The 16,837-nt window shown below is 45.9% G+C and overlaps 1 protein-coding gene across 2 annotated transcripts in view; it reads right to left on the bottom strand.

Annotated features, from left to right (window-relative positions):
- Positions 1-16,837, bottom strand: part of ZFHX3 (zinc finger homeobox 3) — a 283,639-nt gene that overhangs the window by 49,561 nt on the left and 217,241 nt on the right. For both annotated transcript variants that reach the window (XM_073308352.1, XM_073308351.1), the window contains one exon: positions 3,140-3,247. In XM_073308352.1, coding sequence (XP_073164453.1) covers positions 3,140-3,247 — 108 coding nt within the window. The remainder of the gene's footprint in view (positions 1-3,139; positions 3,248-16,837) is intronic.

Below are 16,837 nucleotides of genomic sequence, written 5' to 3'. Positions count from 1 at the left end.
ACAGAGACAAGGTGGGTGAGGCGATATCTTTTACTGGACCAACTTCTGTTGGTGCAAGGGACAAGCTTTGGAGCCACACAGAGCTCACCCACCTTGTCCGGCTAATATCCTGGGACAACATGGCTACAACCACACTGCTACGCTGCTCCAGTAAGTAAGAAAAGGTTTCAGTGTTTCTCTGGTTTGAATAATGTGGGGTATTTTTATTACATGTACAAAATTAGGGCCCCAGTTCAACAAAGCATTTAAGCATGTTCTTAAATCTCACTAAACTCAGTGTCCCTGACCTTGCTACAGTCTCTGGCCAGAGCCAGAGCCCCACTGAGTTCCTGGGGCTCTGTGGAAGCACAGGGACTGGCCTATGTAGAGCCAGTTATAGCGGTGAGGCCTAACACAGTAGAGCTTATTTCCTTTTAGAGAACTTTTACACTAAGCAAAGCTTAGAGGTGCTATACATTGGTTTTAGTATTTATTGTTTACATGGCACTTACACTGAACATGGGCTACAAATTTCACAGGAAAATGATAATACAAGGAGCCTTAAAAGTTTAAGTCCAACATTTAGATTTTGTGCGTGGAAAAAAAAGTTTTACATGACTTCAATTTTTTCACATGATTTCTTAAACATATAACTGAAAACAATCTAAAAATTTAAACTTTCTCCGGCAGTGCTACGAATACCAGTGCGCCAGCACCGTGAGATAATTTCGAATATATTAACATTTACAAATAGTTCAAGTAGTCTTTTCAATGTGCTTCCCTTGCATTTGTTGATACTGAATTTCATTCACCTTCAATCTTGCTGCCCAGGTTGATGATGATTAATTATTTGTATTGTGGTTGTGTTTTGGGGGCTCTAACCAGCGGGCAGGGTCCCATTGTACTACTCACTGTACAAATACTTAGCAACAGGATTGTCCCTGCCCCTCAGAGCTTACAGTTTAAGTAGGTCCCTTCTGAAGTTCCTCACAGTCTTCTCTAGCCTACCTAACTTTCTGTCACCTGCACATTTGCCACCTGACCCTTGACCCCATTTTCCTGTTCTCAATAAATCAGACAACACTGTCTTAGTATGGAACTCCACTGTTAACCTTTTGCCATGGTGAAAACTAATCGTTTATTTCTTCTTTTTGTTGTATTTTAGTCAGTTTCTAATCCATGCCAGACTTATCTCTCTCCCTGGAGATACGCAGCCTCGCAGGAGGGGCTTTGGAAAAGGACTGTCATCAGTTGGGTCTCCTTCATGCACCATTTTGTTCAAGCTGAGGGAGACGAAGGAGGAGGACTGCGTACAACAGATTCACAAACATTTCTGCATGCTCGTTGAGGCTTGTCTAGACTTGGAAAATGAGTCGTAATCTGTTAAAACAAAACCTATTTTCCCAGTCTTGACGTGTCCTTCGAAAGTGAAAGAATCAAAACTGTTCCTGGAGGTGAAAGCAGAGATCGTAATACCCCACCACAGTAAGACTGTATGCACTGCAGAGACCTGTGGCCTTCAGTTGTGGTTCATTGAGAAGCAGCTGTAAACAGGATGGGAACTATACTGGAGATGGCAGCCTGCAGAAGAGCTATGTGCTCTCTCTCTGTGCTGGCCATGAAAGACAGAGTAAATGGGGCCAAACATCTGTATTTCTCTTTGGCTACCTTGAGGAAGGGGAACATTTTAGATCAGCAGCATAAATAACCCTAAGGGGGAATCGCTGGGTTCCTCTCTGTTTGCCAGGAAAGAGAGCCAGAACTGCTCAGATTTGGATGCTGGGAAATGAGAATCCCTCTCAATTCCCCTACCTGCAAGTAAACAGAATGGTCAGCACAACCATGCTGCCAAGGGGAACTGCTACCTGCCTGCTAAGAGGACAAACCTGAAATTGTTTTCTGCCCAAAGGCAAAAAGGATTTTAAAAAAATGTTTCTTTAGTGGGTCAGTGACCCTATTCCCGGGAGTGGCAGTGACCCTCAAACTGCTTATTTCTCCATTTCTAATGAGCACAGATTTTCCAAAGAGAGACATTTTTGACTTCTCACAAGCAAAAATACATCTATTTTCAATTGTGGTGTCAAAATTTTGTACAACTCTAGCAAAAAGTAAACAAGCAGGAAGTCTACATAATGCCTTGTCCTGCCATGAGTGCTGGGGACTGGACCGGACCACCTCCTGAGGTCCCTTCCAGTCCTATGATTCTATGAAATGGCCAGATTGCAGGCTCTTCGGGGCAGGGGGAGTCTCACTGTTATGTCTGCACAGTGCATGTCTACATTGCGATAAAGATCCACAACACAGCTGCGGCTGGCCCGAGTCAGCTGACGGGCTCACAGGGCTCAGGCTGGGGGCTATAAAACTGCCGTGTAGATGTTGGGCTCAGGCTGCAGTCCAAGCTCTGGGACCCCATGCGGGGGGGGAGAGTCTCAGAGCCCGGACTCCAGCCTGAGCCTGAACAATTTTACAGCCCCGCAGCCTGAGCCTTGTGTGCCCAAGTCAGCTGACTTGGCCAGTCGCGGATCTTTTACTGCAGTACAGACGTACCCGGGGGACACTGCAATACAAATAGTAAATGGTGAGAAAACAAACGAATGTACTGTTGGTCTCACGAACAAAGTGTTAGTGACAGGAGTGCTGTGAGCATGACTTCTTATGCCATGTTGATGGTGTCACCTGAATAGACCTTTCAAGCAAAGCAACAGTTTGCTTTACCTGTAACTTTCTGTTTTCCCCTGTCTTTCCTGCTAATTTGCAGAATGACCGCGTAACTCACCATTTTCGTGACCTCCTTTCCCATCATGCTATGTCTCTAGAAAACACTTCGGGATAGGGACTCTCTCATAACTGTTTGTAAAGCCTAGCACGCTTTTGGGCACTGAATTAGTAACTTCAGGCAGGAGGAGGCGGCTGGAAGGGGACATATTTTCAACAAAAAAATGAACGAGGAAGGTTAATGGATGGAAGTTGAAATATCTGTTTGAAAATTTTATGGAGTTTGTAAGTCCTTCTTCAAATAAAATCAAATGGAAGAAATATGAAGGCCCAGATTTACAGAGCTGAACAAGGCATCAGCTGAGGTGCCCTTATAAGCCATGCTAACCATCTATCTATCCTCAAGGCTAGCTGGACTTGGGATAGGAATGAAAGCAAAACCCACCTGTCCATTTGTTTTGGTCCTTGTCACCTCCACTCTCTTGCTCTTTAGTAGGCTCTTCTGGATCAGCTGGTGTCTCATTCAGCCCTTCCACATCTTCAACTGACTCTTCTGAAATGTAAGAAGCAAAGGGGAAAAAAATAAAAGCAGAAGTAGAGAAACAGGAGTGAGTCTCTCACTCAAAGAGCTCGGCAGCAGCTAATTTTGTGATGTATATATAGAACTGGGCTTCCAGTGGTTCCAATTCCCCTCTCCCAGGACTGCTTTGTGACAAGAACTTACCGAAGGACCTGGCTAAACTGACAGATGCTGGGTTGAGTTCCCTCACATTCATCAACTAGGATTGCTTGGTTATTTTCTATGGTGTCTGGGGGTCCTCAGAACCTACAGTGCTAGTAGTTTCTTGCCTGGTCAGTTCAAGCTACTCTGCTGAGGACCAATCTCAAATAGATTTCCACCTACCCATATTTCAGACTGCAAGCACAGAACTGTTTGGGACATTCCAAGAAACAAACACACGCAGTCTCAAGGCTGGATGTAATGTCAGTAGAGCTCAAAGACCAGTGAAATTCTAGCAACAGGAAAAGGAGTGCTGTCGTCACTAATTCGCTTTCCAGGGATGTCCTGTTCTCTGTAACTGGGAAGATTCTGTGTCTGACAGACAGGGCTGTCTACCTATGACACACCTGGCAGAATGCACTTTGCAGTTTCAACATTCCCAGTCCTGGATGTGGCTGGAACTTTTCTGCCAACAACCTGACCTTTGTATATCCCACAAGATCCCGTCAGGTGGGAACTACTCACAGTTACCCAACACTAATCACCTCAGAGAAAACATACAAGGACTATTTCCAGGAACAGTCACTTCTCTAGGCAACAGGCTGCAGCACTTCACATGGTGAAAAGAAACCTGCTGCCTGAGTGAAGGAGAAACTTAAGAAAAGCAAGAGTCCCTAGGGAAACATACCATGTGGGGAAGTGAAATGAGGACCCTGCCCCTCCTATGCTGTTCATACCCACTGACAAAATTCCAGCAAGGTCATTTACGAACCAAAAATGATCCCCAAGTCCAAAGAGAATTCCTTTTAAGGAAATAGTACAATCCTTGCTTCTCCATGCACATATAATCTGAGAAGAGGCAATTGCTGAAACAAACTGGAGGATATGGAGACACGTGCACCATCTTTTCTAGGTCCAGCCGTGCTTGGCTATCTTGCTTTTATTTATACAGACTTTCAACAAGATTGTCCAACAACTGGATCATATAGTTTTGAGATATTTCTTAAAGCAACAGTTCAATTAGTTTCTAGTCAAGCTCCCCTGTTCTCTACACACATCCTTACCTGCCCTTTAAATACACACACACAGTCCATCAGACACTAGGGGAATGGGAGCCATAAAAGCAGGTATTAATCCACAACAGAGCAAGACCTCATCAAGAGAACGCTAAGCACTGACAGGCCCACGTCGAATACGAAAAAACTGGGACTTCAGACATGCACAACTTTGTCAGAAACTGTCCCCATCCTACAGAACCCAAACAAGCTAGTGAGAAATGGCAACCTTTCCAATGGCTTTAGCGAAGAGGAACAGACTCACTAAGGCTTTGTCTACACTACACAGCTTTTAGCGACCGTGTCAACACAGCCATGTCGCTAAAAGTCAGGCAGTGTAGTTGCTGTTTGTCAGCACTTTTGCCAACAAAATCCTTCCACCCTTAACGAGCAGCATTCATCGTTGACAGGAGAGCGCTCCTGCTGACAACGCACTGTTTATACTGACTCTTGCCATGGCAAAACTTTTGTATTTGGCGGGGTGGGAGGGGAGCACCTTTTGTCGCTCAACTGCCAGTGTAGACATAGCGTAAGAGAGAACAGTCTGAGGGCTTGTCTACACAAACAATTAGTTTGCAGCAAGTTGGAGTGTGAAGCTTGCCGCAGACTAGCTGTCTGTCTGGACCCTACTGATGCACACTAGCAGTTCATTAACGTGCTTTGATCTAGTCCTATTTGACACAGCAGGGTTCACAAGAATACTTGGCCGGTGGCAGGCTACACAAGGCAGATTCACATCCTTGTTTGCAGTGAACTAAATGCTCATGTAGACAAGCTTTACCACCAACAGAAAAGGGAATAAACTGTGACATTAGATTGAGGGGATGACAAGCGAACATGCTCTTTTTGCATGTCTAACAATTTTTTCCAGTCAATCAAAAAAGAAAGTGAATGTTGGCAGGACAATTAGGCTCATTAAGGAGGAATTCTACCACCGCTTTGGTAAGGAGTCTCATGGATGAGTTCACAGTACCTCCTCCAGTAAAAGCTGGGTCAATCACTAGAGCCTGAGGATCACTCACCCTGTAAACGGAAGGTTACCATTAGGGAAACGAGCCACCATACAAGCAACATAAGCTTACAGGAATGGAATGGTTCACATGCAGCTTTCACCAGCTCTGTCAGAAGTACATTAGTAGCCACTGGCAAAGGGGGCTTTTTAACAAGGGCTTTCAAAATTGACTCTGACAAGGGGTTGACTTGGGCGTGACTGCTCCACACTGGGAACTTTCTCTACTTGGCACTCTAGGCGCTGCTGGCCAAACACAAGCCATTTGCTTGAAGGTACAGGATGCAATTTTCACAGACTTCTATATGACTTAGCCCAAGTTCCATCGACTTCCAATGGGGACCCAGGCTTGTAAGTGGCTATGGTTCTTCTGAAAATGGGACTGAGGTGCTTTGGAAAATGCTCCCCTGAGGCCGATGGATAGAAGGGGTAGCCCATGATGTCTAACAGGGAGCGTGGCTCATAATCTACCTCACTACCACCGCTCTGCAGGTCAAAATTCTTTAGAGCTGTGAGAGTTGCAGGGGTCTTGTGCTGGGAAGCTCAGATTCCCAGTGTCAAATGCCTGGTGGATGGTATCCTTCGACAAAGACATTTTTCAGTGATATGCAGAAAATTACAATACTACAAATTACTGATGCAGAAACTGTCCCCTTGTGGGCTGAGCAGCAGTGAGTTTGCTGGAGGGAACAACTGTGGAATCAGCATTTGGATTCATAGTTGGGAACTGAAATTCCATAATTCCCCTCACTTCAGGGAAAAATTGAGAAAAATTCATCTCTTTGTTACTGCCTAAGAGAAGCTGTAAGCCAAGGTGTGGAGAAGGTTTCTGTTTAACTGGGGAAGCAGGGCTAAAAAGCAGGAGTTAAAAAGTTAACTGATTTTATGGTCTTCATTAAAAAAATATTTGAATATCAAGTCTTTGCTTTTTTCTATCCCAAATTAACATTCTCCATAGTGACTGGTTCCAAGACACTCCAGTGATACATAAACTAGAATTGCTTAACTAGACAGACAAGGAAATAGCCTAGAATCCTCCTGGTAAAATACAATGTGCACTTCCTCTCAGCTCCTCAAAGCACTTTAAGAAGGTGGGCAAAGCATCCCCAGCCCCATTTCACAGAACAGAAAACTTGAGGCACAGATAAGGTTGGTGACTTGCTCAAGGTTAAACAGGGGGACCAGTGACAAACCTTTGTCATGACCTTTGTGACTTTGTCCTCACCCACACTTGTGTCATATTTGGGGACAATATATACCTTCAAGTCAGCAGCACTGTTATGGGTACCCGCATGGCCCCACAGTATGCCAACATTTTTATGGCTGACTTAGAACAACGCTTTCTCAGCTCTCATCCCCTAATGCCCCTACTCTACTTGTGCTACATTGATGACGTCTTCATCATCTGGACTCATGGCAAAGAAGCCCTTGAGGAATTCCACCATGATTTCAACAATTTCCATCCCACCATCAACCGCAGCCTGGACCAGTCCACACAAGAGATCCATTTCCTGGACACTACAGTGCTAATAAGTGATGGCCACATACACACCACCCTATACGGAAACCTACTGACAGCTATGCCTACCTACATGCCTCCAGCTTCCATCCAGACCATACCACACGATCCTTTGTCTACAGCCAAGCTCTAAGATACAACCACATTTGCTCCAATCCCTCAGACAGAGACAAACACCTACAAGATCTCTATCAAGCATTCTTAAAACTACAATACCCACCTCTGAAGTGAAAAAAAAAAAAAAAAAAGATTGACAGAGCCAGAAGAGTACCCAGAAGTCATCTACTACAGGACAGGCCCAACAAAGAAAATAACAGAACGCCACTAGCCATCACCTTCAACCCCCAACTAAAACCTCTCCAGCGCATCATCAAAGATTTACAACCTATCCTGAAAAATGATCCCTCACTCTCACAGATCTTGGGAGACAGACCAGATCTCGCTGACAGACAGCTCCCAACCTGCAACCACACACCACCCAGGAACCTATCCTTGCAACAAAGCCCGATGCCAACTCTGTGCACATATTTATTCAAGTGACACCATCATAGGACCTAATCACATTAGCCATGCCATCAGGTTCTCGTTCACCTGCACATCTACCAAGGTGATCTATGCCATCATGTGCCAGCAATGCCCCTCTGCCATGCACACTGGCCAAACCAGACAGTCTCTATGCAAAAGAATAAATGGACACAGATCTGACATCAGAAGTCATAACATTCAAAAACCAGTAGGAGAACACTTCAACCTCTCTGGCTACTCAGTAAAAGATTTAAGGGTAGCAATTTTGCAACAGAAAAGCTTCAAAAACAGACTCCAAGGAGAAACTGCTGAGCTTGAATTAATATGCAAACTAGATCCCATTAACTTGGGTTTGAATAGAGACTGGGAGTGGCTGGGTCATTCCACATATTGAATCTATTTCCCCATGTTAAGTATCCTCACACCTTCTTGTCAGCTGTCTACATGGGCCATCTTGATTATTACTGCAAAAGTTTTTTTCTCCTGCTGATAATAGCTCATCTTAACTAATTAGCCTCTCACAGTTTGTATGGTAACTTCCAACTTATCTGTATGTGTATATATTTATCTATCTATCTATCTATCTAACTATATGTTCCATTCTATGCATCCGATGAAATGGGCTGTAGCCCACGAAAGCTTAAAGTGCCACAAGTACTCCTGTTCTTTTTGCGGATACAGACTAACACGGCTGCTACTCTAAAAACCTAAAGCTTTCCTCAGCTACAATGAAGCTGCAACATCCTCCGTAGCTAACAAAGATAAGCCTGATGTGCAGAGCCTTCATGCAGTTCCACCTGTGACCTAAAGGTGTCACCATCTGCATGGAGAGGAGGAAGGGGTAGCCAGCCGCTGGGTTCAGACACTGTCTGGGCTGCCTAACCTGAGCATGTGGAAATAATATATGTCTTCAAGTGAACCGTCTGGTTCTGGGGAAATAAAATAGGACATTCATAAGCAGTTACACCATCTGTCTTTATACCACCACCACCACCATCAAGGGGGAAAAAAAGAGCTCAGAGCTCTTTAAATGGATGAAAGCCCAGGCTGACAGTAACTGGGAAAATGTGAGCTATGAATAACTATAAAGGTAGAAAAATGATTAAAAAGCAAGGATACAAACAGCAAATTCCTCTCCCCTTCTCAGTGCCCAGCCCCACTGACATGAAGGCAGTTCATTTTATTGCTCAGCTACTTAAAAAGAAAGCCACCAGACAGTAATGTGTAGTAGGAATTCACCAAGCCCCTGTCACTGGAAAGCTTGCTCTTCTGAGACCCAAATCATGTCTGCTTCCTGGATCAGACAGCTCTGGATGAGGCAGAGGGAACGGGATGAGGTTGCAGAACTGATTTTCCTTCTCACAGAACAGAATTTTTGTGAAGGTTGGTTGCTTTTAAATAGGAGAGGTGGTGGATAAAACACTGAAGGATATATTCTTCCATTTGCTGGCACAAGCCTCTCCAGGACCCCTGGTGGCTCATTTGGTTCCCTGCACAGACTGAGGCAGCTCTGACCACTGTCTTAACGTGGCTCCCCTGTTGGAATGACCCCTATGGACAAAGCAGGGGTGCAGAATCACTGAAGCATAAGAATGCTCCTGTCTTGTCTCTTCCCATCCATGACACAGCCCCTCCCCTCCTTCAGCCCACCCTGGAATGCTCCTTGCACAGGGACATTCCAGCAACGGTGGAGCTGAGATCTACTACTCTAGTAGGACTTGGGGCACCTTAGAGACTAACCAATTTATTTGAGGATCCGATGAAGTGAGCTGTAGCTCACGAAAGCTTATGCTCCAATAAATTGGTTAGTCTCTAAGGTGCCACAAGTCCTCCTTTTCTTTTTGCGGATACAGACTAACACGGCTGCTACTCTGAAACCTACTCTAGTAGTATAGCCCAGGGGTAAAAGAACAGGTTCACAGCTCCCCACAGCCCCTTTCCATCTAGTATTTTCAGAAGTGTAGATACCAGATCTATATGTTGGGTAGTTACCACAGGCTTCAGGGGATGAGCTGATCATTTGGACAGTCAGGATGGAGATTCCCTCAGTTTCCCGTGCAGCACTTCGTAACTAGCTACTAGATGCACTACTGTTGGGTTTTTCGCCTTCCTCTGGAGCAGGCGGACTGTAGGCCAAATCCAGACCACCAGACAGTTTTGAATAGACCCCAAAATCCTTTTATTTACTTATTATTGTTATATTTTATTATTTTCTCGAGTCTGGATCTTGACTATACCTTGACTGAGAAATTTGGACCTTGACAAAAAAATAATTGACAACCTCTGTCTGAAATATCAGGAATTGGCCACTAGCAGAGTTAAGATATTAGACCAGAGTTAAGACCAATGATTTGATCCAGTTTTTAGTGTCAAGGTGTCTCCTTTCAACAGAGAAAAGAGCAAACCCCCAAATGTCAACGTAAAAAAGAAACAGGGTCTTTCCTCCTTGCCAAGCACCTATTTCAAAATTCTCTCTCTGATGAGGTCTCTGGATCTGGAGTGCCCAAGTGACTGTTCCAACAGCTATTCTCGGAGACGGAAGAGAACCTCCTGTAAACTTTTGAGTCAGGGCTTTTGCATCCTTCTTTCCTCTTGCATTTCATGGGGCATATTACTGAACGAACAAGGCCAGTTACATGACTAATGGGGAGGGGGCTGCTCTTAAGAACGGCCACACTGGGTCAGACCAAGGGTCCATCTAGCCCAGTGTCCTGTCTTCCGACAGTGGCCAATGCCAGGTGCCCCAGGGGAAATGAACAGAACAGGCAGTCATCAAGTGATCCATCCCTAGTTGTCCACTCCCAGCTTCTTCCCTCACCCCCTTTCTCTTGAACTCTCACGTGCAGTAACACTGAAGGGTTTCTGATGTGTAATTTCCTTTCATTAGAATTGGCTAGAATATCCTCATGTCAGATTGTACTTATGCTATAGTCACACTTCAATGGCAAGACAGAGCTGACCCTTCTGCTGAGCTCAGCTGGCCAATGGGAGAGCCCTGCAGCTGAGGGGAATGCTCACCCTCCTCTAGGGCAAGAGTGTCCAGTGCCAAACCACTAAAGACAGCCGATCCTCTGATTAGTTAGGGGCAAAAGTCCCTGTAAAAACAATGAAGGCACTTGTGTCACCTTATACTATAGCAAGTACTCGCCACACTTGGTGTCCATTCCCATCCGCTACTTTCACATGTTCACAACTTTCTGATGCACCTAAAGCTTGAGCAAAATCTCACTGGTCACTGTGTGCTTAAAGCACTCTCCTACATTCTTTCACTTGGAAAAAAAAAACAAAAAAACCCAAACCCTTGTCCCATTTCCCCTCACGCTTATAACTCAAAGACAGCTCGACTTTGAGCCTTCAGTCATGGCCATGCAGATCTCTGAGATAAAATTGTGTCTTTGCTGAGTATCTGAAGAGTCAGTAACATTTTAAGCGGGAGACATCTGCTCAGTTTGTTAGTCTAATTGAGTCCCACCCACTTTGTGACTAGAAAGAACAGGAGTACTTGTGGCACCTTAGAGACTAACCAATTTATTTGAGCATGAGCTTTCGTGAGCTACAGCTCACTTCATCGGATGCATACTGTGGAAACTGCAGAAGACATTATATACACAGAGACCATGAAACAATACCTCCTCCCACCCCACTCTCCTGCTGGTAATACCTTATCTAAAGTGATCACTCTCCTTACAATGTGTATGATAATCAAGGTAGGCCATTTCCAGCTGGATTATCATACACGTTGTAAAGAGAGTGGTCACTTTGGATGGGCTATTACCAGCAGGAGAGTGAGTTTGTGTGTGGGGGGCGGAGGGCGAGAAAACCTGGATTTGTGCTGGAAATGGCCCAACTTGATTATCATACACATTGTAAGGAGAGTGATCACTTTAGATAAGCTATTACCAGCAGGAGAGTGGGGTGGGAGGGGGTATTGTTTCATGGTCTGTGTATATAATGTCTTCTGCAGTTTCCAGTTTGCATCCGATGAAGCGAGCTGTAGCTCACGAAAGCTCATGCTCAAATAAATTGGTTAGTCTCTAAGGTGCCCCAAGTCCTCCTTTTCTTCTTGCGGATACAGACTAACACGGCTGCTACTCTGAAACCTGTCTTTGTGACTAGAGAGCATGCACCCTGTGCAGGAGACACAGGGGACGCTGTGCCGCGTGAGGTAGTTCACCTGCAGCACTGCATTCGGGAACCTCTGTGTGTCTGAGAGAAACTCTATGCTGATCCTCTCATTTACAGGAGCAGAGCAGGGTGTGCTGAATCCAGGACGACAGAGCCATCCCAGGGAGTGCTCTTTAATCTGCAGTGTGGGGCCTTAACGAATAGCATTGAGGGGCTATAGCTGCTATTCCTGTGCATTAGCTGGAGTAGAGGGCATGGGGAGGGTATAGCTGTGCTGTGGCCCCAGCCTGCAAAGCAGATTTCCCCAAGCTCTGTACATGTCAGGGTTTATGAAAGTTAAGTGAATTTCACCCTTCCTAGGCAGAGGAACTGGGCAGACTCAGGGGCTGCTGCTAAGCAATTTGCATGAGAGAGATTGAGTCTCACTGAAACACAAACAATAAAATCCTGCCATGAGCCCCACTGCCTTAACACTATCCAAGAGGTACCCAGTGCACACTGGGTGCTATATAAATAAATATACTTGGAACAATTTTATAAATCCCTGAGAATGGGCTTATACCAAGAGCAGTAATTACCGGGTGGCAGGAACGCTAGGAAATCTGCTATTCAGAATTTTGAAATCCACCCCAGTGCTAATTCCCAGGATGGGTCTTTTCTTCCTTAGCAAATAAATCGTTTTAGACAACGGCATTTCCTTTTAATTTGAAATTAAACTATTCACTAAAGAGAAGGAGCTGAGGAAAAGCAGTCTGGAAAATTTAAGTATCTTCTGACCTCAGCAGAATTCAGAAAATCCCTGAGTTTAGTAAGTAGCGAGAATGTGCCTCTGTCCCCAAACATCACAGGAACAAAATGTATCACTTTTGCCCCTTCCAAAACCCAGACAACAAAGCTTAAAATCAGTGCAGAGAGAAGTCACTAAATCCTTACTGGAAGTGTGCCAGGCTGAACAATCTGAGTCTCCTCAGTTCTCTCTTCCTCTCAGCCTTATTTCCCTAACAAACTGTCATCTCTGATGCAAAAGGATGAGCGGTATTTCTTTGGGGGGGCAGAGGGGAAGGAACTGAAATAGCGTGTTTGCCTCCCCTCCCTCCGGCAGGCTCAAGAGCTGAGAAACACTAGCTGTCATGAACCACAATCAAATCAGGTTTGAAATATTTAGCAGTGGCTTGGAAAATGCAATGGTGCAGCTCTGACAGGCGAGATGTGCACAGACACCCATTTTCCATTATAATGGAAATATCAAGCCTGTTCTGAATATGTATAACCCAGAAAAATGTATTGATTTTTCATTCGGCATTAAAAAAGTGAAATACCCTGCAGCTGTCAAAAGCCCTTTGTTAAAAGCTCATCTTTCCTGGAATGAAGTTTACCAGAAACAAGTTTTAATTGTACACAAAGCATCTTCTGTGAAACAAAAAGGGTGCCCTCCCACGGACCTGAAAGCCAGCCTACCTCGGGCACCAGTGACAGCAGTAGGCTAGAGCTATCCACTCCACGTGATGATGCGTGTGCATGTGCTTACCATCACTAGACTTGAAGGGAGAAGCTTTCCCACAGCCATGAACATGCAATGGTGGTAGCAAGGGCAGGGAAATTTCAGACTAGAAGGTCAGGGTAGCCCTGCCCTACTCAAGTACACATTCACCGATGGATGTTGCAATCCAGTTAGCTCTCACAGATGAAGCAGAGTCAGGGCAGATCAGCACTCGAGGACCCCATGTAAAGTATTGTCATTTTCTCTCCTTTTGGAACATCTGGGGCGTTTGGCCCTCACATGCCATGGATTTCGGATGGCCCACAGGAGGCCAGAGCCCTCTGTGCCCATCTTTTCACCTCCGCCATAGACATGTGGTGTACTAGGGGCTCTGACTAGGACTCCCCAACTCAGGGTTTTTATTGAGCTGGGGTGGCCCTGCCCTAGTGAGCATCGGCTTTCATGCAATTGCCCCACTAACTGTGTGTGTGTGTGTGGGTGGAATGGTAACAATACCATGGAGAGGACTGTCCCTCTGGCCAGCTGAATGAATCCCTGTGAAGAAGCTCTAGGGGGCGACTGTTGTGGGGTAGGAGCAAAGCACCATGAAAGCCTCGGTCTGCATTCTATGCCATCTCCCACATGCCAGCTGTGCCTTGTCCTCTCAGGTCACAGGTCCAGAATGGAACATTTGGACTTTGGATAGGAGCACTGCAGGGACACCTAAATGCAGCAGGAAGCATTGCTGACAATTCAGAAGGGTGCCCTCTTCCCTCTGAGTGCATAAGAGGGCTAATGGGGCAATGTCTTTCATATAAGCCTTAGAACCAAGCCTCTGGCTGCTTGTAGTTATTAAACAGCCAACAGCATATGAGGTAAGAGGTGGGCTGTTATCCTGGGAACCTAGCCAAATCTTAACTTGGATAATAACCAAACAACTACCTAGATTCCACCTGCAGCTTAACATGATGAAGGGATTTCTAAACCACTGGTGCTATCGTTTTGTGCTGTTCAAAAGCTGCTGGGCCTCACCCCAATGGCGGGCAATGGGATTGCTAGCTGTAGTATGGAAATCATCTTAGAATCTTTCAGGATGCAAGAAAATGTATGAATCCAAATTGTTATACATACTGACCAAGCATTTCTAAATGGTAAGAGTTTCAAGGGACTCACTTCCACACCCTACTTTAGATCAGCAAAAGAGGAGGAAATAGGGACAGGTCTGTTACTGGAGCTCTCCATGGCTGGAGGACTGCGGAGCACAGATATAGGGGCAAGTCTGTCGCTGGAGTCCTCTGGCCTTTTTAATCTGCAAATTAGAGTATCAATCCTACAGCTTTCTAACCTTTGATTTGACAGTGAACAGGCATAAGCGACCAAGATTCAGCATTCGGAGAGCAGCATCCTGAGAATAATTTGACTAAGTGCTGGTGACAGGGCCTACCAGAAGACCGTTCTCCACATGTCCTGAGCTGCAGATTAGCTGCACGTGAAGCAGAGACAATGCAGCTACTTGGAAATGTGCATAAATCCAATTTCCAGCCCTTTGGCAGCAATCTCACCTCCATGCCCCAAGCGTGCGGAGCGGAGCATCAGGGAGGCATGGTCGGGGGGTGGGGTGCCGTGCGGCAGCACAGAGGTGCGTGCTGCCAGGGTAGAGTCGGAAGCTGCTGGCAGAGGACTGCGGTCTGTGGGGGGCGCCCAGATTTCTCCCGGCTTCTTCCGGATGACGACTATGGAGGGGGGAGGCAAGCGGTGACACACAGATACTGCACTCCCCAACGTTCCTCTGTGCCCCCTTAGGAGGCTCGGGGGAGCAAGGAGCAATACCATGCGCTCCATACATCCAGGTCAGTTTTCCTATGTGGGTGCGGGGGGGGTGCAAGGGTTGGGGCGACAGGGTCACAGTGCAGGGGTGAGGGTGTGGGCGGTGCAATGGGAAGGGGCACCCACAGGGGTGAGGAGAAATAGGGGGGCACCACGCCCATGGGGGCCAGGTGCGCCAAAATACACGTTTGCCCAGGGTGCTGTTTCCCCTAAGGCTGGCCCTGCAGAGTGTCACCTGCTGTTGGAGGCATTGGTCAGGTTGGAGCCGTTTCCCTCCTCGGGCACAGACAGACGCAAGGATGCATACGATGGACGGCCCAAAGACACTGTGTGGTGCTTTCTTGAGTGGGTCACTCTGCACCTGTGCTACACAAAGGAGAAGCAGGGCCCAAAGTGACGGGAGGGAAATACCAGGGTCCAGAATGTGAGGACTGATTCATGGGGCTCAAATCTTAGAGTAATGGGCCTAGTTGGAGGGATTCCTAACCATTTAGCACTGGGCCTCAGGATGTAATCAATAACCCTTTTGTTGCTCTTGGGTTAATAACTTTATTTCTGGGGCAGCCATGTGCAAAGGGTACGTCTGTGCAGAAAGGGTACGTCTGTGAGGAGGAGTAAGGAGAATGCCAGCTACAAGTTAAAAGCACGCAATGCCCAACTGAAAAACAGCCCCCAAAGGCCTGTCCTCCAAGCTGAAGCCATGTACCAGGCTTTCCTGCAGCAACCTGGCAAGTGTGGAGGCAGAGAACACTGAAGAGGGGGGCAAGCGCAGACAAACAGGTATGTTTGTTGTTGAACACTTTGGTTTTTATTTGCCTTTTCGCAGGGAGAAACTTGACAGATGCAGACGCTTCTGACAGGGCTGCTGGGGTCATTTTATTTTAACATCCTACAAAATAGACATGGCCTTTGACTCTCCCCTGACATGTGCTTCTCACTCAAGGAAAGCAGGCTGGCCTTCTTCTGTCACACATTTGCATCTCTCCCTTTTTCATTAAAACATCATTTTAATTAGTATGATCATTATTTTTACCAATCAAATGTATCACCTCATTTACCAAATCCACTGGGGGATCCCATGCCTGGAGAGTGACAAGAAATGCATGTGGTCAAAAAATGCCTGCAGCAAGAGGAGTGTTGCACAAAAAGCCATTGTGCTAAAATCCTGATCCTAAAATGATTTAGTCCTCTGCCCATGGATTCTGGCAACGGCTGAAGCAACAGAGAGGTGGAGACTCTGGCATGGTTTGGGGGGATAATTGGAGAAGAGATCATTTGTGTCTCTGCATACAGTAGTGAAGATCTTACCACTGTTTACAGAAACAAGAAAAAACAGGAGTTTAGACAAGAGTGAGAAGCTTGCCTGTTCCATAACGCTGCAGTTACTGCTGGCAAAGGAGGAGGAGGCAGTCTAACCCTCAGGAGAAATACAGCGTGAGGAGGAAATTTCAGCACCTTCGCCTTTTAATTTCAGTTTGTTGTTAGAGAGTTCGGACCAATCCTGTCAAAACTTACACACATGTTTAGCTTTAAGCATGTGAGGCATCCCATTGACTTCAATGGATCTGGGCCACAGACAGCTAGCTACGTTCTGAGAATGAACAGTGAAAGAGTCTGCATTGCTTTGGAAACCTACAAGTTGGACAGGAATTTAGCTCTGCAGAAAATATCACACTAGAAAACAGTTCTGCAAAAAGAAGGACCGTTTCCAAACTACACAAAGCCAGAAATGCTCCCATTTCAGTGTCACTCACTGACCACCATGTTTACCCAACAGGAAAAGTGCTAGTTAGTTATTTGAACTCATCATATCCTACAAAAAAGTACTTAAAACATAGGTTTCAGAGTAGCAGGCGTGTTAGTCTGTATTCGCAAAAAGAAA

The sequence above is a fragment of the Lepidochelys kempii genome, chromosome 12 (genome assembly GCF_965140265.1).
Source record: "Lepidochelys kempii isolate rLepKem1 chromosome 12, rLepKem1.hap2, whole genome shotgun sequence".
NCBI classification, from domain to species: Eukaryota; Metazoa; Chordata; order Testudines; family Cheloniidae; genus Lepidochelys; species Lepidochelys kempii.
The sequence above is the reverse complement of the archived record's forward strand: the minus strand, read 5'-3'. Positions and strand labels throughout refer to the sequence as shown.